Source organism: Pteronotus mesoamericanus, unplaced genomic scaffold, assembly GCF_021234165.1.
Source record: "Pteronotus mesoamericanus isolate MK-2021 breed Mesoamerican mustached bat unplaced genomic scaffold, CSHL_Meso_final contig_182, whole genome shotgun sequence".
NCBI lineage: Eukaryota > Metazoa > Chordata > Mammalia > Chiroptera > Mormoopidae > Pteronotus > Pteronotus mesoamericanus.
Genome location: NW_026555078.1, coordinates 29876388 through 29903533, shown reverse-complemented (window position 1 = coordinate 29903533; position 27146 = coordinate 29876388). Strand labels below are relative to the sequence as shown.

The 27146-nt window shown below is 33.9% G+C and overlaps 1 protein-coding gene across 1 annotated transcript; it reads left to right on the top strand.

Annotated features, from left to right (window-relative positions):
- The first annotated feature begins 243 nt into the window (after positions 1-243).
- ACTR10 (actin related protein 10) lies at positions 244-27146 on the top strand. Its single transcript, XM_054567506.1, has 13 exons — positions 244-448; positions 2580-2652; positions 5210-5292; positions 6116-6224; positions 7860-7967; positions 10624-10691; positions 10951-11030; positions 16589-16624; positions 18864-18943; positions 19024-19097; positions 22847-22928; positions 23837-24038; positions 25096-27146. The coding sequence occupies exons 1-13, from the start codon at positions 372-374 to the stop codon at positions 25275-25277; spliced, it is 1254 nt and encodes a 417-aa protein (XP_054423481.1). The 5' UTR covers positions 244-371; the 3' UTR covers positions 25278-27146.

The following is a 27146-nucleotide window of genomic DNA, read 5'->3' as shown; positions in this document are numbered from 1 at the left end:
ACCAACCCGAGCGCCACTTGAGGGCGTGTCCGAGGGAAGGACCCGAGGTGGCTCCGCTCCACTCGGGGCGGCCAGCGCGCCTGATCGCTTCCGTTCACCTCATGCCACGCGCCCCCCGCACTAAAGTTCCCAACGGAACAAGCATTTCGTCCTCTCTAGTCCCGCAGAAGGGGTAGCCTGCGAGGATGTGGGTCCGACGTGGAATGAGGCACAGCCTGGGACAGCCCTGAGCCGGGCGCCGCGGCCCCGCGAGGTCCCCGCCGTCGCCTCTGTTCGCTCGCAGTTGCTCCGGCCCCGGCCGCGCCCCCTGAGAGTCGAAGCTTGTGGGGTCCTGGGTCTGCGTCTTCCTCTTTACGGTCTTCTTTACCACCATGCCGCTGTACGAGGGCCTGGGGAGCGGCGGGGAGAAAACGGCCGTCGTGATAGATCTGGGAGAGGCCTTTACCAAGTGAGTGGCCGCGGCGTCGGCTGCGGGGTCGGGGGGTAGGGTGAGTGGCCAAAACCCAGGTCCGGCCCGGTTTCTCTTTCCTGGCTCACGGGGAAAGTTGCGGCGGCCCCACACCACCTCCCACTCCTCCCTCACCCAGCCTCTCCGCAAGTGATGGTCCTTGTTAATTCCACCGTGGGCGATGGGAATACCTAGGATCTGGTGGGCGGGGTGGGTAGGGAGGCCCAAGAGATTTCGCGAGATTGCCTTTGTAGACGCTCCTGTTTATTGCGCGAAACCGAGCAGACCCTTTGGAGTCACCCAGGCAAGGATGGCTGCCTTAGGAAGCTAGCAACCGAATTGTAACGCTTGATGAACATCTCTATCATTAATCACTGAATGGAGCTTCTGTTGGTGCTGAAAATCCAAATATGTTCAAGACGGGGGTCATTGCCCCCCAAGAGTAGGAAATCAAATTAGGGAGACTGAACACATCATTCAAAGAGATGATACCCTATAGATGAGACTCTTGAGATTGCCCCCCCCCCCCAAAAAAAAAAACCTCTTAGATTAGGAAAATTACCGTTTTGAAAGGCAACTTGTAAACACTGGCGGTTCTCGACCTTTTGGATGGCATAGATCCCTTTGACTAACGAAAGAAAGCCACATGTACACAAACCTTAATATGTTTGCACATAGTTTCAGGGATTGGCGAATATCACAGTGGTCACTGGACTGCAGGTTGAGAGCTCTTGTACTGGTCTCAAGAGAGAGGAGAGTGACAGCCAGGATTGCATCTTGTATGTATTTGAAATGGAAACATTTGAAAATCTTTATATATATAAAATTTGAATAATGCCGAACACATAGTAGGTATTTAATAACTTTGTTGAATACGTGTTCAAAAGAATTGGACTTCAGGTGTACCAGAACTGGATTAAACAGTCCTCGGATTAAACAGTCCATTCTCTTATTGTTCAATGCAGAATCTTCCCTTATTTGAATTTTTAAACTTCTAAAAGTTTATTTCTGGCATAATAAATATCTTGAGGCTGACACCCAAAGATAATTACTTTGGCTATCTGTTGAGGAACTAAGAAGCAGAAAGCTGCTATACTGGAAGACGACTATGGACAGAGACAACAGGAGGGTGATAAGATGAATTTATAAAGAAAGGAATTGAAGTGGACCAGTGAGTTGCATCCTGGGAAATTTAAGTAGTACTGGTGCAAGTAAACATGGAGATGTGATGAGGAGAAGATGTGAAGAGCTTTTTGGAAATAAGCTGTAGAGCAGTACTGAAAACAACAGAACAAGAAGAGATAATTTTCAGACTAAACTAAACCTAAATGGTGATGATTTTTTAGCAACATTTTAAAGTTTTGTTTTACTAACATGAAACAAATGGAAATACCTAAATAAGAAAGAAGAATTTTTTAAAATGATGAAATATATACTTTAAAATATGGGAGTGGTAAAGATTAAATATAGGCAGACACTTATTATATGAGTTTATGATGGATCAACAGTGTTATTATAACTGTATCAGATATTCATAGTTTTAAAAATAGACCAAAAGGAAACCTGTCAGTGTAGAAGATAGTCATATTAGAATGATGGACTTACAAGTAACTTATGTTAATGAAATCATAATATAGTACAGATCCAGAATTGTAGAAATGTGTTGTGTAAAATTGAAAACAAAAATAAATGCTGCTTTACAAGTTGATATAGCCCTGACTGGGTAGCTGAGTTGGTTAGAACATCATCTCCATATGCTAAGGTTCCAGGTTAGATCTCCATTCAGGGGAAGTGCAAGAAGCAAAGGGTGAATACGAAAGTAAGTGGAACAATGGATCAATCTCTCTCTCCTCCCCCTTCCCTCCCTCCTTTCCTCTCTCTCTAAAATCAATAAATTTTTTTTAAAAAGCCTGATATATGTCAGTGTTGCTAATTTGAAACTAACTTTTAATGTGAAGTTAGAGAGATGGAATTAACATTTTTTAAGGGTTTTTTTGGTCCCTTTGAATGTATCAGAGATGTTTCCAGATGTGTTTATGTCCATTGCTTTTAAACAAATACAGAAAAACTTGTTGCTATGACAAATATATAAAAAAACTTTTAAGTGTTTGAATTTTCTATTTATTTGCAGGTGTGGATTTGCTGGAGAAACCAGTCCAAGATGCATAATTCCTAGTGTGATAAAAAAAGCTGGCTTGCCTAAGGTCTGTTTAAAAACAAATTAGCAATAAATACTGTACTGTATTTTAAAATGCGACTTCAAATAAGATTGATTAGAACAGTGCTAACTGTATTATATACCTTATGTTTATATTCCAAGAAAAAAATTTAAAAATATTTAATTTAATTTTGCATACCATAAAATTCACCTATTTAAGAGTACAATTCAGTAATTTTTAGTAAATATATTAAGTTCCCTAGCCATCACCACAATCCAGTTTTAGAACTTTTTGTCATCCCAGTAAGATCTCTAGTGCCTGTTCACAATTTATCCCTATCTCGATTCCCACTGCCAGCCTACCACTCAGTCTTTCTGTCTAAAGATTTGCCTCTTCTGTACATTTTATACAGTTGAAATTATATAATATCATGAGAGTTTTTAACCTTGTAAAATAATTTTTTGAGCTTTATAATGTAACATAATTATAGAATGACTTTATTCTTATCCTGTTCAAAATGTAAGCCAAGTCCTCAGTCCTTTATCTTTAATTCCAAGATCCAAAAAACTGTGAAAAACAATTTTTAAAAGACAGTTTTCTTGCCAAAGCTGAATAGGAAAGGAAAGAATTGTAGAACAATAGAAAGAATAATTTTCCATGCCATAAAATTCGCCTGTTAAAATCATAAACAGCCCTGGCTGATGAGGCTCAGTGGATTGAGCGCTGGCCTGTAGTACACCGAAAGGTCTCCAGCTTGATTCCCTGTCAGGGCGCATGCCTCAGTTGCAGGCCAGGTCCCCATTTGGGGGCATGCGAGAGGCAACCGATTGATGTTTCTTTCACTTCTCTCCCACTCTTTATACTTCCCTTCCCCTCTCTCTGAAAATAAATAAATAAAATCTTTTTTAAAAAATCAAAAACAAAAATGGGCTTATGGAAAAAATAGGGTTGGGGCAGACCATATAAAAACCACGTAACTTTGTAATCAAAGCACTAGCAAAAACAATCACTGATCTCTCAGGAAAAAATTGTAACAGATTTGGCTTGCAGTTGAATGTGGCTGGAGTGTTTCTTGGGGATATTAAAAATAAAGTTAGTAAATTGAAAATGTTGGTCAGTGGGTGCTGAGAAAATGCAGACAAAAGTGAGCTCCTAGCCAGCCAGTAGGGCTGATGTTAAGGTGGGACCAAGAGTAAATGGAGCCCAATAAAGAGTCATGAAAGGGTCCATTCGGAGAAGGGGGACCATGGTACATAGGATCGTGCATACTTTTTATAAATAAATCTGAAAGGATACCGACCTGTGTATCCACTGAGTTGATGACTTGATTTTTCTTGATGAAAGTAATAACTGTTACCATATTTTTTAGTTCCCCTTGCCTAATATGAACTAACACAAAAATCACATTATTACAGACAGTATTCCTTTATTTGGACAATTAAATATGAACATTTTGGTTTTATAAAAGCACATGTAGCAGAAGAGACTAGTACATCATTTTATATTTGGTATTGGGGATGCATCATTAAGAACATAAGAAATATATAGAATCAGACATCTTTTCATTTATGCTTTTAAGAGACCTTTTTTATTGATTTCAAAATTTTATGCAAATTCTTAGACAAGCCAAAAAAATAGTAGATATTTGTGGTGTGGTATTAAATGTGATGGAAGTTCCTGCCTATTCATTTTTTTTGTTGTTTTGTTTTGTACTAATTGGTGTTATTTTGTTATTAGATAGACTACTAGATACATTCCTGACTGGACTTTGAACTTTTACATTCTCCTTGCACTTTTCTTAGTGCTTTCAGCTCTTAATCTTCTTGGAAAGACAAGTATTTGTGAAGATTACTCTGTATTCAGCTATGCATGGTTCAGAACCTTTCTTAGGCTGCATAAAATCAGGAAACTAGCTGAGCTGATGGTCTTTAAAAGAGTAAGTGAAGAAAGGTCTGACAATGATGCATCAGAGTACTTAAAGCTTTCTAAGGATTCTAAGTGAAACCTTGTTAGGTATTTGTGTTGATTTAGCACTAGTCGTTTGGTAGTGTTTGCATGTACTGCTTTAGTGCTAAAGATGTGTGTTTTCCTTTTTACTACATGTATTTATTAGCTTTGTGTATTGTACTGTATCAGTTAAGGGAGACTATATTATAAGTAAACCAGAAATAGCTCGTGGCCCATGGAGCTTGCAGTCTAACAGGAAGGTAGACATTTTATAGGTAATGTTACAAGAGGGAAAGCATCAGTGTTTTGGGAATGACTGACAGGAACTGGACCAAGTCTGTAGCCTTTGATGCTTTTTAATTGATGCTAATATTTTATTATTCCTGCCAAAATGATAAATATGATAAAGGACAAATGAAAATGAATGTAGCTCTTTAATTACTTATGGGCACACACTTTCAAGTCCTGAAGCAAAAAAATTCTATCATTTTAGACATGCCAGGTCCTAAGGATTTCTAATGTAAGTGAGTAATCTACATTTAATGTTTGCATTTATTTTCAATACAGATTGATTTTGATTTATTATTAAAATCAAGTATGTTTCAATTTGAGATTATTTTATTAATATAAATTAATGTCATTTTAATTTTTCTAGCCTATCAAAGTTGTTCAGTATAATATCAATACAGAAGAATTATATTCCTACCTAAAGGAATTTATCCACATACTGTATTTCAGGTAGGATACAATGCTGTTTGTTTTTTCCCCAGCTTTTGTGATTAGGTTTTCCTAATGCTGTTCATAGTGAAATTTGGTCATGTTACATCTGATGGGAAAAAAAAAAGTTGACTTCCATTATCATTTTTAGTTGCTTATTTTCAACCTTTTTCAAATATATTCGAAGACTATAAAATGGTCATCCGTGAGGAAATACTGAGAACAAATCAAGTTCCCATTAATGAAGGGAGTTGGATAATTAAATAATTGTATATCCTTATAATAAAACAGACATTTAAAAATGATTATATGTACCAAGGTATCTTAGATATATTGGTGATAATTGGAAAAAGCAAGTTGGAGAACAACAACTATGGAATGAATATTTCTGTTAAAATATATGTATGCATTATACAATACAAAAATACACAAAATGCTATAAATGGTAATTTCTGGGTAATAGAACGGTGAGGTATTTATATTTTCCAGATTATAAACTTATATTTGGAGTTTTGTGAGCATATACTTTTTCTTCTGTAACCTAAAGAAAAAGAAAGCTATCTTTTTAATGGCTCAAGTTATTCATAGTAAGTTGTTGTTTTTATTTTCTGTGATAAGTTAATAGATGTGAATGAAGTTCCTGACACAGTGACACAGTGCATGAAATATAGTTAAGAGGTCAGGGATGTTGTTATCTTTCCTGGGGAGAAAAATGAAGGTGTCTTTTTGTCATAAAGCAACTTAAGTTAATGTAGTAGAGTTTCTCTATTTTTAACAAATTGGAATATGTACCAAAATAAATAAAAACTTTTATTTACTTTTGAAAACAAAACTCACCTTTCAGGCATCTGTTGGTGAATCCCAGAGATCGCCGAGTTGTGGTTATTGAGTCGGTACTGTGTCCTTCCCACTTCAGAGAGACACTCACTCGCGTTCTTTTCAAGTATTTTGAGGTACCCTTTTTATATATTGTTTTTGGTAGGTTCTCAAAGCTTAAACTTAAAGGTCGTCATTTATTTTCTTCATTGTATATACTATACAGTGCATTTAAGGAACCAGATGACAGAGTTAACTGAGGCGTCCTGAAATTGACCATTTATTTTCTTTGTATGGTTATTTCATGCATAGTTAGCATTTTATCCACTGCTTAGATCAAAGAAGATTTCCTCTTATTGATATTTCTGTTACTTATTTATTTTAATACAGATTTTTTTGTTTGTTTGGGGACTTCCCCCCCCCCCCAGAATTAAAAGGTTTATTACATACAGTGGAGTTTATGATGTGTTTCTTCCAGGCCTCTCTAGTTTCTATTGTTCAGTTATGCTGAGTATGCCAGATTTTTCAATTCTGTCATTTTAAGCTTTAAATTCATATTAAATGGAATATTTAAATAATGTTTCCCTTAGACTAGGTAGGCAGTGTCAGGAGTGACTCTTATGTCTTGATATTAGTTAATATTTCTTGTAACTTCCATTTCATGGAAGTCAAGATTATTTTAAAGACCAAAATTATGATAAGGTTCTTAAATTTCATATTCTAAGAAAAGGTCATATGGATAATCTTTATTATTTAAATTTTTTTTAAATCGCTGCCTTAGGAACTGAGGGCTTTCCAACAAGGGAAACTAGAAGATTGTATAAAATATATACAGCATATAAGAAATTAAGCACATATAAATGTATTTTTTATACATTTTACTGAACTCAAAATATATCAAAAATCATATCTATGAGATGAGGGCAAATAAAATCTCTAACTTACAGTTTATTAAGACAAACAGATTACATACTTCTATACTTACTGACAGTATAGATTTAGGAATTTGGTTTCTACTAGGGAGAAAACAAACAAAACAAGAAATCACTTCAGCTTTTATCCAAATAAAGTACATGATTCTTTGTGTTTATACTTAGATTTTTAGTTGTGTTTGTATATCCTTGTATATGACTGGAATACCTGCTATTTCTACTTAGATTAAGGGAAATACAGCCATTACTTTGTTTGCGATTTGGTCGTAATGGACTTTCAGGTTTTGATTGAATATTTATCTAATATTTGGAGTGTTACCAGATCTGGCAAATTCTCACTGAAAAATGTTACAGAGAAATATTTTATAGTTCTTCAATTTAATTTTAACTGCTATATTATAATGTTTTTAAAATATAGTTTATATTATACTTTGTGGAAAAATACAATCAATTCTTTTTCTGTATTTTCATTTTGATGGTAAAGGCATCTTTTTATTTTTTAAATGTAGCATTTTCTTTTGATTTTATATTTCTAGACCTCTTCTTTTATCTCTTTCAATTTTTCCTCTGAGAGAGAACAAGAATTTTTTTTTAATACTTTATTTTTGAACAAAACAACTTAAAGAATTTAAAGAGTATTTTTATTTACTACATTACATTTCAATTATGTGTAAATTCAGATAAACCAACAAACTAGTTCTTAATTTAGTGCCATAAAATTGTTGAAGAGGTATTATAATATAAATAAATGTAACATTCCTGGGAGGGTTTTCAAATATATTTGAAATGTAAAGCAAACACCTTCAACTACTGACTCATTCTGCTTTTTTTGTTTTCTAGGTTCCATCTGTCTTGCTTGCTCCAAGCCATCTAATGGCTCTTCTGACACTTGGGATAAACTCTGCCATGGTCCTGGATTGTGGATATAGGGAAAGCCTGGTGTTACCTGTATCTTTTTTGTCAACCAGATAATTTTGCAGTTTTTACTCTACTTTAAAATAATTGGACGTATTACAAATGGTTTTTATTGCACCAAACTATTTTGGGTTACCATGTACAAATATGAATTACCATGTGGAAAAAATTCTCAGGATTGTGAGACTGAAATTTACTTTGTAGAAATTATTATTATGACTTGGTCCCAGTATATACTCTAGGGATCAGACCTCATGAATATTATGTTTAGTTCTTAACAGGAACATCAGCTAATTGGACATGTCAGAGAAGTTGACTAGGATAGTCAAGTTCTAAGAAAAAAATCATACAGAGAACAATTGGAGAAACTTGAAATGAAAAAGTTAAATCAAGAAAAATTAAAAGTTAATGGTGCCCTCAAACAGCTGGAGAGCTCACTGTGGAATGTTTAATATGTGTTTTTCTCTTACTTCAGAGGCTATCAAGGCAGCAGTATAGCATAGGGTTTATGAATTTAGGTTTTGGGATAAAATACACACATCAGTATAAATCTCAGCTATGCTTCCTGATCGTTGTATGATGCTGCTCAGATAGCTTAAGCTTTTTGGGCCTCAGTTTCCTTATCCATAAAATGGGAATTATAATAATTCCACCTGATAGAGTGTTGTGTGACTTGAATGAAATGGTATGTGTAAAGTATTTAGCAAAGGACCTGATATATATTAACTTGCTCAATAAGTGCTATACTTTTTATATCATTCTCAACATCTCTAGTAATTTAAGCTGTCCCAAAATAGAATTACTATAAACTGGTAAATTCCTTGTCATTAGAAGCATTTAAGCAGAGTATATGTTGCTCAGAAATATAACAGTGGACATAGCTACATTGAAAATGAGGTTGAAATATACAAATGCAAGATTTGCAATTTTGAGGTCTACATTTATTTATTAGAAGAAATAGGAAGGAAATCAAGAATCATTAATTTCTAAGGAACTAAATTAGGCAATAGCTTTTTAAATATAAAGTGTTTTGTTTGTAAGTCTCACAATCACCTTGTAACTTAAGTATTATTTTCATTTTATGAATGAGAAGATTGAAAGTTTGGATAGGTAGTTAACTTAAGATTATAGAAGCATAAAGCCAAGATATATACCCATGTTTGTTGCCAACACCAATGCTTTTATCAATATACCTTTCTTTTTATAAATATCGTACTTACAAGACATCAGCAAAAACAATGTATAAAGTAAGGTAGCAAACCCACATTACAATATTGTGCACTATCCTCTCTGCTGTCTAATAGAAATAAAATGTAAGACATTTACATTTAAAGTTTTCTAAGCTACCTTTTTTTAAGAATGAAAGACAATTATAGTTTTATTTCACATGAATTATATTCCAAATCTGTCTTCCTAAGAATGTACCTTGTTGCTGTGATTGAACTTTCATCTTTTTTCTTTTACTGTATAGTTAACAGTTGCCCCTGTTCCCCCTCCCCCCACATTACTCTCCCCTACTCCCTCCCCAAAACAATCTCCTCCCCATTGTCTTTGTCCATGGGTCCTTTGTACGTGTTCCTCTTCTTTCCCCCGTTATCCTCCTTCCCCACTTCCCTCTGGTCCCACTCAGCTTGTTCTTTGTTTCCATGTGTCTGGTTCTTTTTTGCCCATCTGTTTTGTTGATTAGGTTCCACTTATAGGTGAAATCATATGGTATTTGTCTTTCACTGCCTGGCTTATTTCACTTAGCATAATGTTCTCCAGCTCCATCCATGCTGTCACGAAGGGTAGAAGTTCCTTCTTTCTGCTGCATAGTATTCCATTGTGTAAATGTACCACAGTTTTTTGATCCACTCATTTACTGATGGGCACTTAGGCTGTTTCCAGCCCTTGGCTATTGTAAATAGGGCTGCTATGAACATAAGGTGCATAGGTTCTTTGGAATTGGTGTTTCAGGATTCTTAGGGTATAATCCTAGCAGTGGAATCACAGGATCAAAAGGCAGTCCATTTTTAGTTTTTTGAGCAAGTTCCATACTGTTTTCAACAGTGGCTGCACCAGTCTGCATTCCCAGCAGCAGTGCACTAGGGTTCCCTTTGCTCCACAATCTTGTCAGCACTTGTTTGTTTGTTAATGATGGCGATTCTGACCAGTGTGAAGTGGTATCTCATTGTGGTTTTAATTGGAGTCTTTCTGATGACTAGTGATGTTGAGCATCCTTTCATATGCCTCTGGGCCCTCTGTATGTCCTTTTTAGAGAAGTGTCTGTTCAGGTCCTACCTTTTTAAAAATAGAAATGGAAGAACAATCAATATAAAAATTGTTATATATAATGAGATATTTTACAGGGGCTTTTTTTGTTTTAAATCTAAATTTGGTGATTTTTGTGTAGAGTTTATTCTTACTGCACATCTGAATTTAGTCTAGCCACATTTCAAGAACTGAATAGCTTTATGTAGCCAGTGGCTGCTTTATTGGAGACCCCATCATAAACTAATGAGTCCTGCGTGTTGTGTGTTTAACCTTTTTTTTGGAGAAGAATATGAAAAGAGACTGATTTTTCTGTAACTTATAAAAATAAGAAGTAAAAATTTTCTTAGATTTAAAACAATACTGCAGAAGGTGAGGAAAATATAAAGGAAACCACATTTTATCTCCTAAAAGAGTAATATCCTTGACTACCCTATAGATATATGAAGGAATCCCAGTACTTAATTGTTGGGGAGCACTCCCCCTCGGAGGAAAAGCTCTGCACAGGTAAGTTTCTTGGAATTTAGCACATTTTCTTTTCCTGTGCCACAAAAACATGATAATATTTTAACTGTTCAATAGAGGACATATAGACATTTAATGTTCTTTATTTCATTTTCTGTTAGTCTTCAGTATATTCATCTTTAAAGGATAAAACCGTTTTTACATAAAGCATGATGATGCATTATGCAGTTAATGTATTAAGTAAGAAAAAGGTATCAGTTGCAGTGTTTTAATTCCAGTAACTTTTTTTTTATACCTTCAGGGAGTTGGAAACTCAATTATTGGAACAATGTACTGTGGATACAGGTGCTGCTAAAGAACAGAGCCTTCCCTCTGTGATGGGTAAAATCATTTAAAGCTATTTAAGAGTGGTTTACATTCTCTTTTCATTTTTCAATGCAATTTTTTTTTTTACCCCATTACATAGTTATTCTCTTTCCCCCCTACATCACTCTGATGACATTGTTCCAGTTATAAGGTTATCATTGAGCTTTCCATCACCAAATCTAGCAGTTTAATTTTAGTCATCTTTTCTAGAACTTTTGACATTGTTGATTATCATGTACTCTCTTTCTCTTTAAGTATATTGTATTGGTTATGCTATTACAGTTGTCCCATTTTTTTCTCCCCTTTATCCCTCTCCGGTGGTACCCCTATTCCCTCTAGCATTCTCCCCCCTTTAGTTCATTCCCGTGGGTCATATATATACAAGTTTCTGGTTTCTCCATTTCCTATATTATTCTTAACCTCCCCCTGTCTACTTTGTGCCTACCGATTTTGCTGCTTATTCCCTGTACCTTTTCCCTCATCCTCCCCCTTCCCTTCTCCACTGATAATCCTCCATGTGATCCCCATTTCTGTGATTCTACTCCTGTTCTAGTTGTTTGCTTAGTTTGGGTTTGTTTTGTTTTCTCAGGTTCAGTTGATAGTTGTGAGTTCATTGTCATTTGACCGTTCATAGTTTTGATCTTTTTTCTTAGATAAGTCCCTTTAACATTTCATACAGTAAGGGCTTGGTGATGATGAACTCCTTTAACTTTACCTTATCTGGGAAGCACTTTATCTGCCCTTCCGTTCTAAATGATTGCATTGCTGGATAGAGTAACCTTGGATGTAGGTCCTCGCCTTTCATGACTTTGAATACTTCTTGCCAGCTCCTTCTTGCCTGTAAGATTTCTTTTGAGAAACCAGCTGATAGTCTGATGGGAACTCCTTTGTGGGTAACTGTCTCCTTTTCTCTTGCTGCTTTAAGATTCTCTTCTTATCTTTAATCTTGGGTAATGTAATTAGGGTGTACCTTGGTGTGTGCTTCCTTGGGTCCAACTTCTTTGGGACTCTGAGCTTCCTAGACTTGTATATATGTATTTCCCTTCCCAGATTGGGGAAGTTTTCTTTCATTGTTTTTTCAAATTTTTCAATTTCTTGGTCTTCCTCTTCTCCTTTTGGCATCGGTATGATTTGATGTTGGAACATTTAAAGTTGTCCCAGAGGTTCCTCAGGCTCTCCTCATTTTTTTCAATTCTTGTTTCTTCATTCTGTTATGGTTGAATGTTTATTTCTTCCTTTCTATCCAAATCGTTGATTTGAGTCCTAGTTTCCTTCCCTTCACTGTTGGTTCCCTGTATATTTGTCTTTATTTCACTTTGTATAACCTTCACTTCTTCCTTTATTTTGCAGCTGTACTCAGCCATTTCTGTGAACATCCTGATTGCCAGTGTTTTAAACTGTGTGTCTGATAGGTTGGCTATTTGTTCATTGCTTAGTTCTTTTTCTCGAGTTTTCTCTGTTCTTTCGTTTGGGCCGATTTTCTTTGTCTCAGCGCACCATTTCTTCTGTAATTGCTTGGTTGTTGGACTTCCATACAGTTTGATTTTCTGACAGTTCTGGTGGTTTTTTGTTTTTAAATTGATTGTTATCCTTCTTTTGGTTGTGCGAGGAAGTGACGCTTATCTACCTACGTCTCAGTCTGATGAGCTCTCAGTAAATAATGTTAATGTTTGTCCTCCAACACTTTGCAAGACAAAAGGATGTTCTCCTGGAGCACTGACTGAAGCTGGTTTTCTGCCAATATCATGAATATTTGCAAGATCCTCATTTAAAGTAAATGACATCTCAGTCCTTCCTTAATTCTTGGCAATCCATAGTTTCCCAACTTCACCTCTTCCAGGGGCCCATTGCTGTGACAAATACTTAGGAACCTTGACCAGCTACACTCCGGTGTTCTGTTTGGCGCCAGTCAGGTCAAGTTCCCCATGCTCTGCCATGGGTCTGTCGCCAGTGGAGGCGTGCGACCCACAGCAGCTGCTCTGGGAGCTGGGGGACTGTGAGGCAAGCCACCGAAGCAGAGTACAAGCTGCCGTGAGAGGCTGATAGTGAAGCTCTGGCATCCACCTTCAAGGAAGCCGGGAAAAGGATTATCATGTACTCTTGATACTATCTCCTCCCTTGGCTTTCAGGAATGCTGTTGATATTCAAATGTATCCCTGGACCTGACCTATTTTCTAAGCTTGATTTCATATTTCCAACCGATTATTAGATATAAACTAGTCATGTCTCTTGGCACCTCAAACTTAAGTGAACACATTAACTCTTCCTCTAAATTCATTTTAGAGAATCATTCTTGGATAAAGATAGCATATTTCCTATCTTCCATTTTAGAAAACTGGGAGTTATCAAGTCCTTTTGATTCTCCCTTAGAAATCTCTCTGAAATTTCATTTTTGTTTTTTGTAACTTACTTTCAGTCATCCACACCACTGAACATATGGAAACGAGGACGTTGTAAACTAGGGCCTCCTTATTGCTTGCTTGGATTATTACATGAGCCTACTCTCTGGGCTAATTCAGCCTATTTCACACTGTTGCTTGGGAAAACTTTCACAGAACAACTGTGATTACATTGCTCTTTTGATTGAGAGCCTTTGCTGGCTCCCTTAGGATAAAATCCAAATTACCTGTTTGATATACATGTTTCTGCACAAACTAAATTTATTCCACCTCAGCCTTACCTGCTAACCTCAGCCCTTTGCACCTTACTTTAGCTACAGTAAATTTCATGTGATCTCCCAGGCACTGTAGTCCTTCCACAGCCTTGTGCCTTCATTTTTTCTATTTCTTTACCTGGGATGTTTTTCTTTGCCTATTTGGGTTTTTGATCTTTCTGCATGACTCAGGCAGAATGTCATCTTAGTTTCAAAGCCTTCCTTGTTTTCCCTAAGCAGAAAAATTGTTAGGCCTTATCTGTTAAGCCCTCAGCAGTACTAACTAGCACATAAGACATGTTCTTATGTGCTTGTTAGCTTACTGGTTTCCCTCAGTAGACTTTGAGGATTCCTGTCTTACTTGTTTTTCAGTCTGTAATTCTTAATGTAGTGGCTGGGCACTGAGTGAATGCTGGAAAGAGAAAGGCAAGTTTTTAGGACATTTATCCTTGTATATATTTCTTTTCCATTCTTTTGGTAGTTAAGATAACAACATTCATTGTTCTATAAATCAGATTATAATTTTTTCCATTCTAGATAAACTTTCCTACCCTTTTAGTATATCATGATGACAGTTAATTTATGAAATCTATCCAAAGATAATGAGTTAGTGCAACATCCCAAGATACTCTTAATACAGGTCTTCTTTAAAACACTGTGACATTTTCTTAAAAATTCTGAGCTGTACATTTTGGACAACAAGTTTTTAAGCAACTGTTTTGGACTCCTAATTCTAATCTTTCCTTCTCATACTCCCCGAAATCTGTGTTTGTGATAGTAAGCTTTGTAGTCCAATAATTAAGGGATTAAAAAACAAACAAATTTTGTTTGGTAAAGGACCCACTTAGGAGCATCAGAAACTCAAATATATTTAAGATATATATCTCCTGTGAAATCCTTAGCAAAAATTAAATGCAAGTCTTACACATATTTGGGTTTCCTTACCAGAACTTTGAATAAGCCTCTTTCGTTTAGTATTTAGAATCTAGTTCAAAAAAGAATGAATATATAAATTGCCTTATAACTTAAAAACTAACCTAACTACATTGATTTGAAAGTGTACTGTTTAAAAGTAAATTATATACAAAATTTTAATGTTGCTTATTCTCCTAAGTTAACTGAAAATAAATATTTTTCAGAGCCAGTCAGTGCCTCTTGTTTATACTTTTCATTTGCAAAGTGTAAATAGCTATGATTACTTGGTAATGTAAGGAAGCCCCTTTTGAAAGCAGCTTCTACACCCAGCTAAAATAAGCACTTTATTTTTAAGCCTTCCTTACATGTTGCCTAAAGAAAACTTTTTGGATTACCCAATGTCTTTGGCATATGTTGGAACATATTTGAATATTCCTAGAGAGAGTATAGCCGTTGTAGAATATTATAGTTTTTAGCACTTATTCTTAAATGGTAAATTCTTATAATCTAGTTACATTTCTATCATCTATTTATAGCCAGATTTAAATCTGTCAGGGAGTATTTATCATCATGTGAGATAAATTTTAACACTTAAGGAATCTTAAAACTTTGAATATACACTAGCCCCGTAAGTTAAAAAATTTTGAACAGGTACCTTCAATATGTATGTATGAGTATTAAAGATATGTGTACTATTATTACTGTAGAGAAAACACAAAAGTAAGAATTTGGGAAGGATGGGATAATAAAGGTAAAATAATTCTAAAGTCATACTTAAAATTTATAAAAAATGTTTTGCTTCTCCAAAAAGCAATATGATTAAATATTGTTTATTACTTTTTAAAGTTTATGGTTTAACATTATGAAGATTTTTTTTATTCTAAATTCTATAGTATTTATTTTTTACTTACTGATTTTTTTTTTTTTAAGAGAGAGGAACAACATCAGTTTGTTGTTCCACTTATTGATGTAGTCATTGGTTGATCCCCTAACCAGGGATCAAACCTGCAACCTCAGCGTATTAGGACAATACTCTAACCTACTAAGCTACCTTACCAGGGCAAAGGTGCAGTTTTTAAGTTTAATTTGATTTAATACTTATTTTCAGTGTCTGTCACAACTTAAAAATATAGCTGACAAGATATGTAGATCCAGATGAAAGAAGTGAATGATTACCATTATTAATCATGATTTCTTTTTCAGCTATACATTTTTGTCTATCTTGATGTAAATAATTTGTTTTTATAAATCAGAATATTTTTACATTTTAACAATGGGTTAAAAATTCTGAGTCTAGAAGATTTTGTATTTAGGTTAGAAAATTTTGTTTATGAATCTGATTTGGAAAACAAGACTTGGCGAAAAAAATCACATATCTAAACATCCATCTTCCAAAGGCTTCCTATATTGTAAAGATTTCTTGGACTAGGTACTTTCTCACTAATTTTTAAAAATATCACCTTTACCTTGAAGGATAGAAGTAAAAGTCTGAATGTAAACCTTTTTAAAATATACATATTAGGTTAGCATGTTACTGATAACCACTAATTATCATAGGAAAGATAATCAAACTTGAAACTTCATTTTTTGTAAAAGAAAAATAAATAACTCATGTTTAAGCCTTATTTTTCTTCTAAGTACCACAAGATAATCAACAAATATTTTTATGGTAGGAAAGATTTTCTTTTTATGGTAGAAAAGGTACTTTTATCTAATGCCAATTTTTGGACTACATTTTTAAGGTATCTTGTTTTCATCATATTTATGAGTAGTGACACCCAGTAGTGCTTTGTATACATCTGGCTTTAACTTCTGTGGTTGGCTTGGCTTTGAATGATGAAGTTTCTTGCCTCTAAAAGCAATTTAATCTTTCTATTTGGCTTTTTAAAAAATTATAGTACTTATGTTTTTAAAATTTTGCTGAAATGAAAATGTGCATGCAATATAAAAGACTTTCTTGCTTATTATTAAAGTTCTGTAGTTTTAAATTAAATTTCTCTTTTAGGTTCAATTCCAGAAGGTGTCCTAGAGGACATTAAAGGTAAACTAAGTTATTTTTGTCCCTTTGATTCTTATGTATTGGTTTGGATGGCATGTGTTTTAAAATATTTACACAGATACAAAATACTTGTATATTAAAGTTATTACATAATACCCCAAAATATTTTACATATAGGTTATGGAATAATGTAAAATAAAATTTCTTGTTTAGATTTATGTAAGTTTTTGGCATTATTTATGATGTGTTATTGAAGAAACTTCTCAATTGTAGATTTAGTATACAGGGTTAGTAGGGAATTTATAATTTGCACAGTATGAAATAACAGTTAAATTGCTTAAGAAAGAAGCCACTGGTTTTATATCATGTAGATTTTTTTTTAGCCTAATTTTTAAAATATATTTTTATAAGATTAGATATTTTACTGACTTCAGAAACTCTACAGTTGGGGCCAAAGTATATTGGGTTCATTTTAATAAGATATATTACTTCTCCTTTGCTAAAGTGCATTTTTATGATAATGTTTAAATTGAGTTTTATGGTATTTTGATTCACCCAAAGGAAAATTATTTAAAATATAATTCAGTGTTCTTTAGTGCTGAGAATGTCATGGCATATCAAATCTAGCATATTAAAATTGAAAGTGGGCATCCCATCCAAGAGGAGAATGTTGAATTAAATTTTGTAACTTCATAATAAAGAGTACTGTATAGCTAATAAAAAGGATCTAGATGTATTTATTTGGAAGATTGTCCATATTAAGGGAAAAAGCTGTTGCTGAATAATATGTACAGTTGGAACCCATTTCTGTTAAAATAAACATGCATCACTCACTCATATTTGTTACTTACTTGTTTAATTACCTAAGTTTTCAATTATTTTATTTTTTAAAAGAGTTTATTTACTTTTTAGAGCAAGGGGAAAAGAGGGCGAAAGGGAGAGAAACATCAATGTGTGAGAAATACATCGAGAGGTTATGGCCCAAACTGGGGAACCTGGGCCACAACCCAGGCACGTGCCTTGACTGGGAATTGAATCTGTGACTCTTTGGTTTGCCAGCCAGCACTCTATCCACTGAGCCACACCAGCCAGGGCAATTTTCAGTTATTTTAAAATTCTTAAGTATAATTCATCTATTTTTGGCTTTTAAATTCAGTGAGTTTGGTTTCTTTAAAGAGGGGCTCCTTTCCCCACCAAGTATATATGATCTTGCAGGCTAGGCATTTATACCTTACTTAGATAGTTCTGGGGACTTGAGTAAAATATAAAAGTATATAAGTAACTTGAGCATCTAGCTTACTATCTCTAGCATATTAACATATTGTAGATTCTTAAATATATTTTGAACGAAAATAATTCTATACATGTCCATATATAGTTAACTAGCATGTTTTATAATTAACCAAGTCATTAGATTTTTTTGCACTCAACATCAATTTTGTTTCTACTTTTAAAAGTTTTATTGTTCACCTATTATAATTTTGAGAGAGAGAGAGAGAAACACTGTTTGGTCTTTCCGCTTATTTATGCATTTATTAGTCGATCCTTGTATGTGCCCTGACCAGGGATTGAACCCTCAACTTTGGCATATGGGGATGATGCTCTAACCAATTGAGTTACCTTGCCAAGGCTATTGTTTACTTATTTCAGAAAATAACCTGGAACATCTTATTACAAAAGGTACTTTGCAGTAGAAATAATCTTTAAAAGAAGTGATTTTAAAGTATAAAAACAAAAATGGTGATATAATAGAAGGAAAGTGATAGTATTGGGGTATGGCAAGAGGGAGAAAGTAATCATGTAAAAAAACTGAAAACTAAGGAGTGTTACTGTAACTAGGAGTAAAGTTTGGCTTGGGTTGGCTGGCTGATCAACCAAGATTAAAAAATAATCAGATACATAAATCATAAAATTAGATGTAGGTATATAGATCAGTCTTGTTCAAAGAAACATTTTATTAAATTACACATTTTCATGATGCTAAAATTTATTTTTATTATGGTGCTCTTTATATAAAGAATATCAAAACAAAATAGTTTCCTCAAAGGTGTTTTTTTAAAAAATGTTTTATGGAAGATGATCACAACATGTCTTATGATTCCTTAGTGAATAAAAAGGGTTTTTTATTTCAGAATAAATTGTCATAAGCTACTAAAGACAGGGATAGTCTATGAAATTTGAAATAATGGATGATTAGTGTGTCTACTTGAATAGGATTTTTTTAACGGGGACATAGATTAACTAAATCACAAACCATAACAAAGTCTCCTTTTCTTTCAAGTGCGCACTTGCTTTGTAAGTGATCTGAAACGTGGACTAAAAATCCAAGCAGCAAAATTTAATATCGATGGGAATACTGAGGTAAGTTCAAAATAAATGTACATTCTTTTTTCAGAGATTTACTTATATTTATATTTATATTATTTATATTTACATTTCAGCGCCCCTCACCACCCCCAAATGTTGACTACCCATTAGATGGAGAGAAGATTTTACATGTCCTTGGATCAATCAGGTTTAACCTTAATTTTTATGAGCAAAATAATTAACTAAAATAAATTTTTGGCTTTTAAAAATACTTGCATATAACATTTAATTTTGTTGTTACATGTTTTTCATTAAGCCTCATCATTCATAAATTCACTATTCAACCTTTCAATTTTGTAAAACTAAAAAAAATTCTTATTTATCAAAGTAATTCAGAACATAATTACTGAAATTAACCATTCTTTGAGGTAGAGAATAAACTATTATACTTTAAAATAGTGTTTAGCAAACTTTTTCTGTAAAGGGCCAACTAGTAAATAGATTAGGCTTTGTGGGTCAAATGGTCTCTGTTGCAACTACTCAGCCCTGCAGTTGGAGTGCCAAATCAGCCATAGACAATGCTGTGAATGAATGAGTGTGACCGTGTTCTGATAGATCTTGCATAAACAGACAGTGGACTGGAGTTGACCTGAAGGCCATAGTTTGCTGAATTTTGTTTTAAAACATTGTCTTGTTAGAAAGAATGCGTTTTTCCAAATATACTGAATACCTAAGACCAGTTAGTAATTCACCTTTTTATTACTTATTAGATGATTGTGCCTGATAATGCAATAAAAGTGTTGTTAGGACTTACACGGTTATATTGGTAACAGTATAATTTTTGTTTATACCCAAGTTTTATAAAATTTGTTATAAAAGTTTTGTCTGTAAAATATTCGATCAGAAGATGCACAGAAATCATGTAAATATTTAAGATCTTGTTAGGTTTCCAGATGATTAACATAGAGTTTGAGGTTTTTGTTTTGTTTATTTTTAGACAGGGAGAGGGAGAAAGAGAGGGAGAAAAACGTCAATGTGTAGTTGCTTCTCGCACGCCCGTTACTGGGGACCTGGCTTGCAACCCAGGCAGGTGCCCTGACTGGGAGTCAAACCAGTGACCTGTGGTTCACAGGCTGGCGCTCAATCCACTCAGCCACACCAGCCAGGGAGTTTGCAGTATTAAAAGGATGAACAGCCTTGGCTAGTGTGGCTCAGTGGATTAAGCACTGGCCTACCAACTTAAAGGTCACCACTTCTATTCCCAATCAGGGCACATATCTGGGTTGAAAGCAACCAACTGATGTTTCTCTCCTTCTCTTTCTTCCTCCCCTTCTCTTTCTTTCTCCCTCTGCTCCCCTCTTTCTGAAGATAAATACATAAAATCTTAGGAAAAAATTAGAAAATAAAAGGATGAACATAAATACATAGGTGTTTAAGATTGTTAGAGGAACAAAAAAGTGGAAATGCAACACATTTTGGTGGTGACTTCTTACCATTTTACCTCATATAAATATATTCATTAAATTACTATTTTAAATTTTCTCCTGATTATTTAGTAGAGCCCAGAATAAAAGAAAATAAGTATTCAAGGAAATTCAGTTAATATGGAGCTTTTTGGTTACATGGTAGTAAGAGAGTACATTGGTAATAAAAAAGCCACCATGTCTACTTTCTAAACCCAATTAATTTACAATTGTTTGCTAATATCCTTTTCCACAAAAAAATCTAGTTCCATTAAAATCTTATATTTAGATAAAGTCTAGCCCAGTAGTTAGTTCACTGGTACATTAGAAGAAGAGTCACTTAAAGGAAAGGACCAGCCCTGGCCAGGTGGCTCACTTGGTGCATGGTCACATACACCAGAAGGTTGCAGGTTCTATCCCTCTGGTCAGGGCACATACGTAGGTTGTGGTTTCTATCCCCAGTTGTGGGGTAAAGGGATCTCCAGGAGGCAACCAACTGATATATCACTCTTTCTCTCTCTGTTCCTCTCTCTCAAATCAATGAAACATATCCTCCTATGAGGATTAAAAAATAAATAAAGGAAAGGACCATTAAAAAAAATCATATACTAAACATTTTATTTTAACTTAAAATTTATAAGTATTTATTATCCAGACTTTTTACCAAGACCTTTTCTTTGAGGATAAGTTTACCTCTAGAGATATGGCTTAAATTTACATAAACCAGGAATTAATGGTTTATGATTTTCAGTTTTCTTTTTTTTTTAAGTACAGTGAGAACTCAAAGTTATTTGTGAATCAGTTTTGGTACACAATCCTAGATAGACTTTTACAATTGTAATACATATATTAAAAAGATTTTAAAATTACTTAATCTTTCCAAAACATTCACTATAGTTCACCTAGAAAAAACCAACTTATTTCCTACCCTAACACTTCATTGGTTAATTAATATTTGTTGAATTATGTAATTTCAGTATCAACTGACAAAGATTTGGAAAAAGAAACTAATGCTTTAGTCTTATTCACCCATTAGTTTGAAATCCTCAGATTAAAAAAGGAAGGAAATTGATGCTTTGTTCGCATTCAGCTCACCTGGTAGGAGCAATAGTATGCAAGCAGAGCAGCAAGTGGGTGACTAGCTGTGATATTCACAATGCTGCAGGCCTCAGTACACGTTACTGATGAAAAGGAGTTAGCAAGTAGGCTGAGTCTCATGAAAAACTTAGTTTTAAAAAAGCTTTAAAATAATATGCATAGTATGATTCCAACATAATTTTTTAAATAGTGTTCTATATGCGTATGTATAGTTAATTTTGTATTGCATTGGTTAGGATTTCGTTTGGTCACCAGTTACACTATTGTGAAAATAGTGGCTTCAACAAGATAGAAGTTTGTCTCTCATTTAAGAGAAGTTCATATATAGACAGTCCAGGGGTAGTATGACAACTCCCATCAGGGACCCAAACATCCTTCTATTATCTTTGATGTGTAGCCTTTTTCCTTGGGATCTAGTGGAGTTGCTGGAGTTATCGCTACATCTGTATTTCAAACAATCAGTCTTAGGAGGGGAAAGAAAAAGGCGCTTCTTGTTCTTTTTAAGGAGACATTCTAGAAGTTCTATGTATCATTTGTGCCTCCATTGTATTGTCTAGTACTTAGGTACATCTAGCTGCAAGGGAGGCTGATTGAGTGTTTCTACTCGGGAGGGCATTGTATTCACCTTAGAAATGTTTTTAAATTTTCAAATAATTACAGATGCACAGGAAGTTACAAATATAAAGAGATCTCACATATTCTCCCAATTTCTCTCAATAGTTATATTTTACATCACTATGGTATAGTATCAAAACCAGTAAATTGGCATTGTTGTAACATACATGAAGAGTTCTGTGTAATTCTATCACAGGTCGACTTCTGTAGCCACCACCACCACAGTCAAGATATGTAGCTATTCCATTGTCACAAAGATCTTCCTTTTACTACTCAAAGTTAGGGTTCTTTTAATTTGGGAACAAAAAGAAAAAATATAAAATGGATATTAGGCAACTAGCAGTGTTTGCCATGTATTATTTTTAAAAACAGAAATGCTTTGAGGGCGAGGATGTTTGTTTTTAAATTTTCTATCACTGCTGATCTGCTTGTTGACTCATTAACTTTTACAGAATTATTCTTTTATTTTTCTGTTATTGAATTTAAGGAGGTATATCTGTACAAGATATATATAAATCTATATATAATAGTAATTGTGGCTAATACTTAGAGAGTGCCTTCTATGTGCCAGGCACTATTTTATTAACGCATTGAATCCTCACCTCAACACTTGTGAGACAGGTACTATTATTCTTGTTTACAAATGCAAACACATTGTGTCTTAATAATTATTTTACAGTAACATGGTACTGGTACTTAAAAATAGGTCAATAGAAGTAATGGTATATTCTTTACCATATTATGTGGTGCCAATAAAGCACTCTGTTTTTAATCTCATTAGGGATTCGGTTGTGGAAATTCTTTTTGAACAAGATAATGAAGAGAAATCAGTTGCCACTTTAATATTGGATTCCCTTATGCAGGTATTTTTATTTTGTAAGATATTTAAATTTATGACTACAGCCTTTTAAAATGTTTTATTTTAGTGATCAGTTACATTTTTTAGCTTTTATGTTACACTCTACAGTTACTCAGTTTTACTTTGGCACTAGAATAAGTAACTACAGTATTTCAAACCTAGGGGTGTTTTTTTTCCATAGCAGCAATACCAGATTTTTATTTTGTACCTAGTGTCGCTTAGAGTTTCTTCAAATGCAGGTTTGTGTAGTATTGAATTTTAAATTCTTGTGGGTATATGGTGTTATGTTTCTTCTGTTTAATGGTGGTGCAGTCATAGAACTTCATGGGAAATACATCATTTTGGAATATACTGTCTACCTCTAGGGCTCCACTCAGACACTTTTATAAAAAAATATAACACGAATGAAGGACTTTAACATTTCTAATTCTTAGAGAACACTGATACAGAAAAAAAATTTCTAAGAATATTATCTTTCCACTCAGCAACTGGCTCTAGATATAATACTGTGAAGGTAATACCTTAGGAAAATTAAGCTTTCACACTTTCCTCACTGAAAAATAAAAGTTATTTCTTCTTATGTTTTGCTCAACTCAGTCATTCTATCCTGAGAGTGAGAATGCTCACATATTACCACTATATACCCTATGGAATTTAAAATTCTTTATTGTTAAATTTAAACATTTTTAAAGTTCTCTCTGAGTGTATGGCAATATTATTGTGGTGGTTATATTTGCTACATGAAAATTCCCTTGTTAGAGAAACCTTGTGTGGCCATTTTTGTAATACAAATGATCACCTATTTAATTTGTAATACTTAAGCTGTATGTTTTCTTAAATCTAGTCAAGCATTATTTATACCGTTAATATACTGATCAATCCTTTTTTCTTTTTATTTCTCTTTGATAACAGTGCCCAATAGACACCAGGAAGCAATTAGCAGAGAACTTGGTAGTCATAGGTGGCACATCTATGTTGCCTGGATTTCTCCATAGATTGCTTGCAGAAATAAGGTATTTGGTAGAAAAGCCGAAATATAAAAAAACACTTGGCACCAAGACATTCCGTATTCATACTCCACCTGCAAAGGCTAATTGTGTGGCCTGGTTGGGAGGTAAGAATTTAGTTTTTAAACTATAATGATTATGTACTAATTGCTTCCTGAATAGTATTTAATGATATATTACAGTAGATGATTCAGTGTCTAATAAACTAATAGAACTATTAAAGAATTTTTTTTGAACATTACCTTTTCCTTCAATTGTTAATTTTCAGATTTATATACCTATTTCTCTTGGTATTTGTACTTTGATTTTTTTAAATAAACTTCTTTGTTCAATTAAAGTCATCCCTCTTAATAGTGATAGCTGTGCATTTATTCCAGTGATGCCACCATTTCTTAGAACATGTTTTAATTCCTTACCAAGCTAATTTTTCAGCCATATGAAAATTGATTACTTTATAATTACATTTATTTTGTGACTGAGTTCTGCGACTTACAAAATGATAGTTTCATTGAAAGAAGGAAATAGCTTATAGTCTAATAAAGAGACTACTTTAAAGAGAAAAACAATCATGGATATGCATATTTGTATACGTTCTGATATGTGTTTCATGATGCAGTTTGAGCTAATAGGTATCAGGATCTTTCTGAGAGAAAAACGAAGTATTAACCTTTTTAAATATACGTTGTATCTCTAGTAAAGTAGAATTTTGTCAAAATGTAATTTTGATCTAGGACAAATGGATGTAGTTACTAAATTGTTTTTAAAAACTGCCTTGTGGGAGTCTTTATAAGGTCTTCAGCATAGATTCTTAGGATATTATAATGATGCTTTTAGAGTTGTTGCAAAGAAAACTAAGGGTTTTTATTCTATTTACAGAGTTGAAAATGCTTTCTATCCCACTGTGCCTCACTTCCTTTTAGACACAATAACAATTGTTATATCTTCACTATAATCTGTTGTAGTCTAGTACACAGTATTTAGGGCTTACCCTGTTATTTAAAATATAGGATATAGAACAGCTTAACTGGAATTAATTTAAAGAGTGCGAATATGCATTGTTGAATTTTACCTATTCTGTCTTGTCATATAATGAAGTATGTATGAGTACATAAAATTTTCTGGTAACAGTTTTCATCTTACTTACAAAAATATTTTACCACACAGGAGCTATTTTTGGAGCACTGCAAGACATACTGGGGAGCCGTTCTGTCTCAAAGGAATATTATAATCAGACAGGTCGTATTCCTGATTGGTGTTCTCTCAATAACCCACCTTTGGAAATGATGTTTGATGTTGGGAAGGCTCAACCACCTCTGATGAAAAGAGCATTTTCCACTGAGAAATAAAAATTTGAATAAATTCAACATTGCTCCACTTCAAATATCAGATCAATTACAAACAAATTGTATAAAGTATGTGAGACAGTATTAGAGATGACTTTTGCAGAAGTTTCTATAATTACTTTTCAATATTTAATTCTTTTGACTTTTGTTTTTCTGGTGTAGTGGTAAAATGGTAGCTTGAGCTTATGAAATTTGTTATATCAATAAAATATAGTAAAGCAGTTTAGTTTTTGAAGTTTGTTACATAGTACTTTTTTTTAAAGAATAATAACATTTACTCCACTATTTACATAATCTGTCCTGGGCTTTGACAATTCCATTAATTTCATTATTTTTAGCAACTATTTTATTTAAAGAACAAATAATGTTACCATTATCAATTATTTCAAATACAATATTAACATAGGTCTATTTCTTAAAAATCCTTTTGTTCTGGTATTTATGTATCCATGAAATATGTCTAACTCTTTGGACTATGTTTGGGAGCATAGGTAAGCATTTGTTAAACAAGGTGTGGAAATACTTACTTTCTAACCTCATAGTTTTATTTATCAACCATTCTGCATTTCAAAGAAAAAATGATTTTTTTATGCAGATATTTTATTTGATGTGTTTTTATGCACTGCTTCATAAACATGTATCATAACATCTTTAATCTTTTGTGTGTGTCATCTCAGGGCAGCAGTTCTTTGAAATAATGTACTCAGTCATTGTTTAATATTTATTTTTGTTTGTTTTTCTTCATTTGTTTTTAATGAACTCCCTGTTACTGAAATTTTGGTGCTTTCATTCTTTCTGGGTACCTTTAAAATGGAAATACAGGGGCAGGCAGAAGTAGGTTTACAGTTGTGAATATGCAAAACAGTTTATTCTTGTATTATTTATGAACTATTGTATTATTTTTCCATACAAACAACCCCTGTAGATAGCTATGTATTTTCATTCCTGAAGAGAGAGTAGGAGTTGATATATTTTCTGGACTATATGTATATCCTATCCCAAGTTTATTTTTACTTAGTCATTTTGCTCATCCTTTTATGGATCCTGCCTTGTTTTGCCATATTGCTTTTTGTATGAATATACTAAAGCCAACTACCACTTGAAAGAGCCGGTTCCTGGCATTGAGAATAGGAAAGGATTCATTTTTATATTTGTGTGTATGTGTGTGTGTTACTTTTTAAAAAACTTCTTCCTCTAGCAGTAGGACTGTCACCATGTTCTACTGCTTTAGTAGCTGAAGACTAAGACTCCTTCAGTATTTATTGACTGTTCGGTATGCACCTAGTATAGTTTTAGATAACTGTAAATGGTACAACAGTAAGACACGAATCTTTACTTTTGGGGGATTTACAGGTTAGACGTGGGTGTATCCACAACTGATTATAAAACCAGAATCTGGTAGGGTTATCAGTTGCTTGTTACTGTTGTAACTTGACCAAGGAATCAAGGAAAACTTCACAGAGGAGTTTTTTGTCCTTGTTCCTGAAGGATGAATAGAGTTGCAATAATTGGGGGTTATTCCAGGGTACGTGAACTGAATTCTCTACACAAAATCTTAAAGCATTTGGCACTGAGATTAGGCATGGCTAATTATAAATTAGGATTAGATTATGAAGAACTTTAAAACCATGTTAAACCAGTGAATAAAAACTATAAATGTTCAAAATTGCCATCTATTTTCCTAATATATTCATTTCTAAAAGTGAGATTACTGTGTCTTCTGCGCTTAGCAGTCTTCCACAACACCCTTTCCCCCAAAGCAACGATCTTTCCCGTAAGCACAATATCTGCAACTGAGACACACACAGTTTCACCTTGTAATTGTTTCTACACAGGTTTTATCTTCCTTTCAATATAAGCTCCCTAAGAACA

Excerpts from the sequence above, each read along its gene's own strand:
- ACTR10 (XM_054567506.1), top strand. The coding sequence starts at position 372 with ATGCCGCTGTACGAGGGCCTGGGGAGCGGCGGGGAGAAAACGGCCGTC. Across the intron at positions 10,692-10,950 it reads GGAGGAAAAGCTCTGCACAG|GGAGTTGGAAACTCAATTAT; the intron begins GTAAGTTTCTTG and ends TTATACCTTCAG. Across the intron at positions 22,929-23,836 it reads TATTGGATTCCCTTATGCAG|TGCCCAATAGACACCAGGAA; the intron begins GTATTTTTATTT and ends CTTTGATAACAG.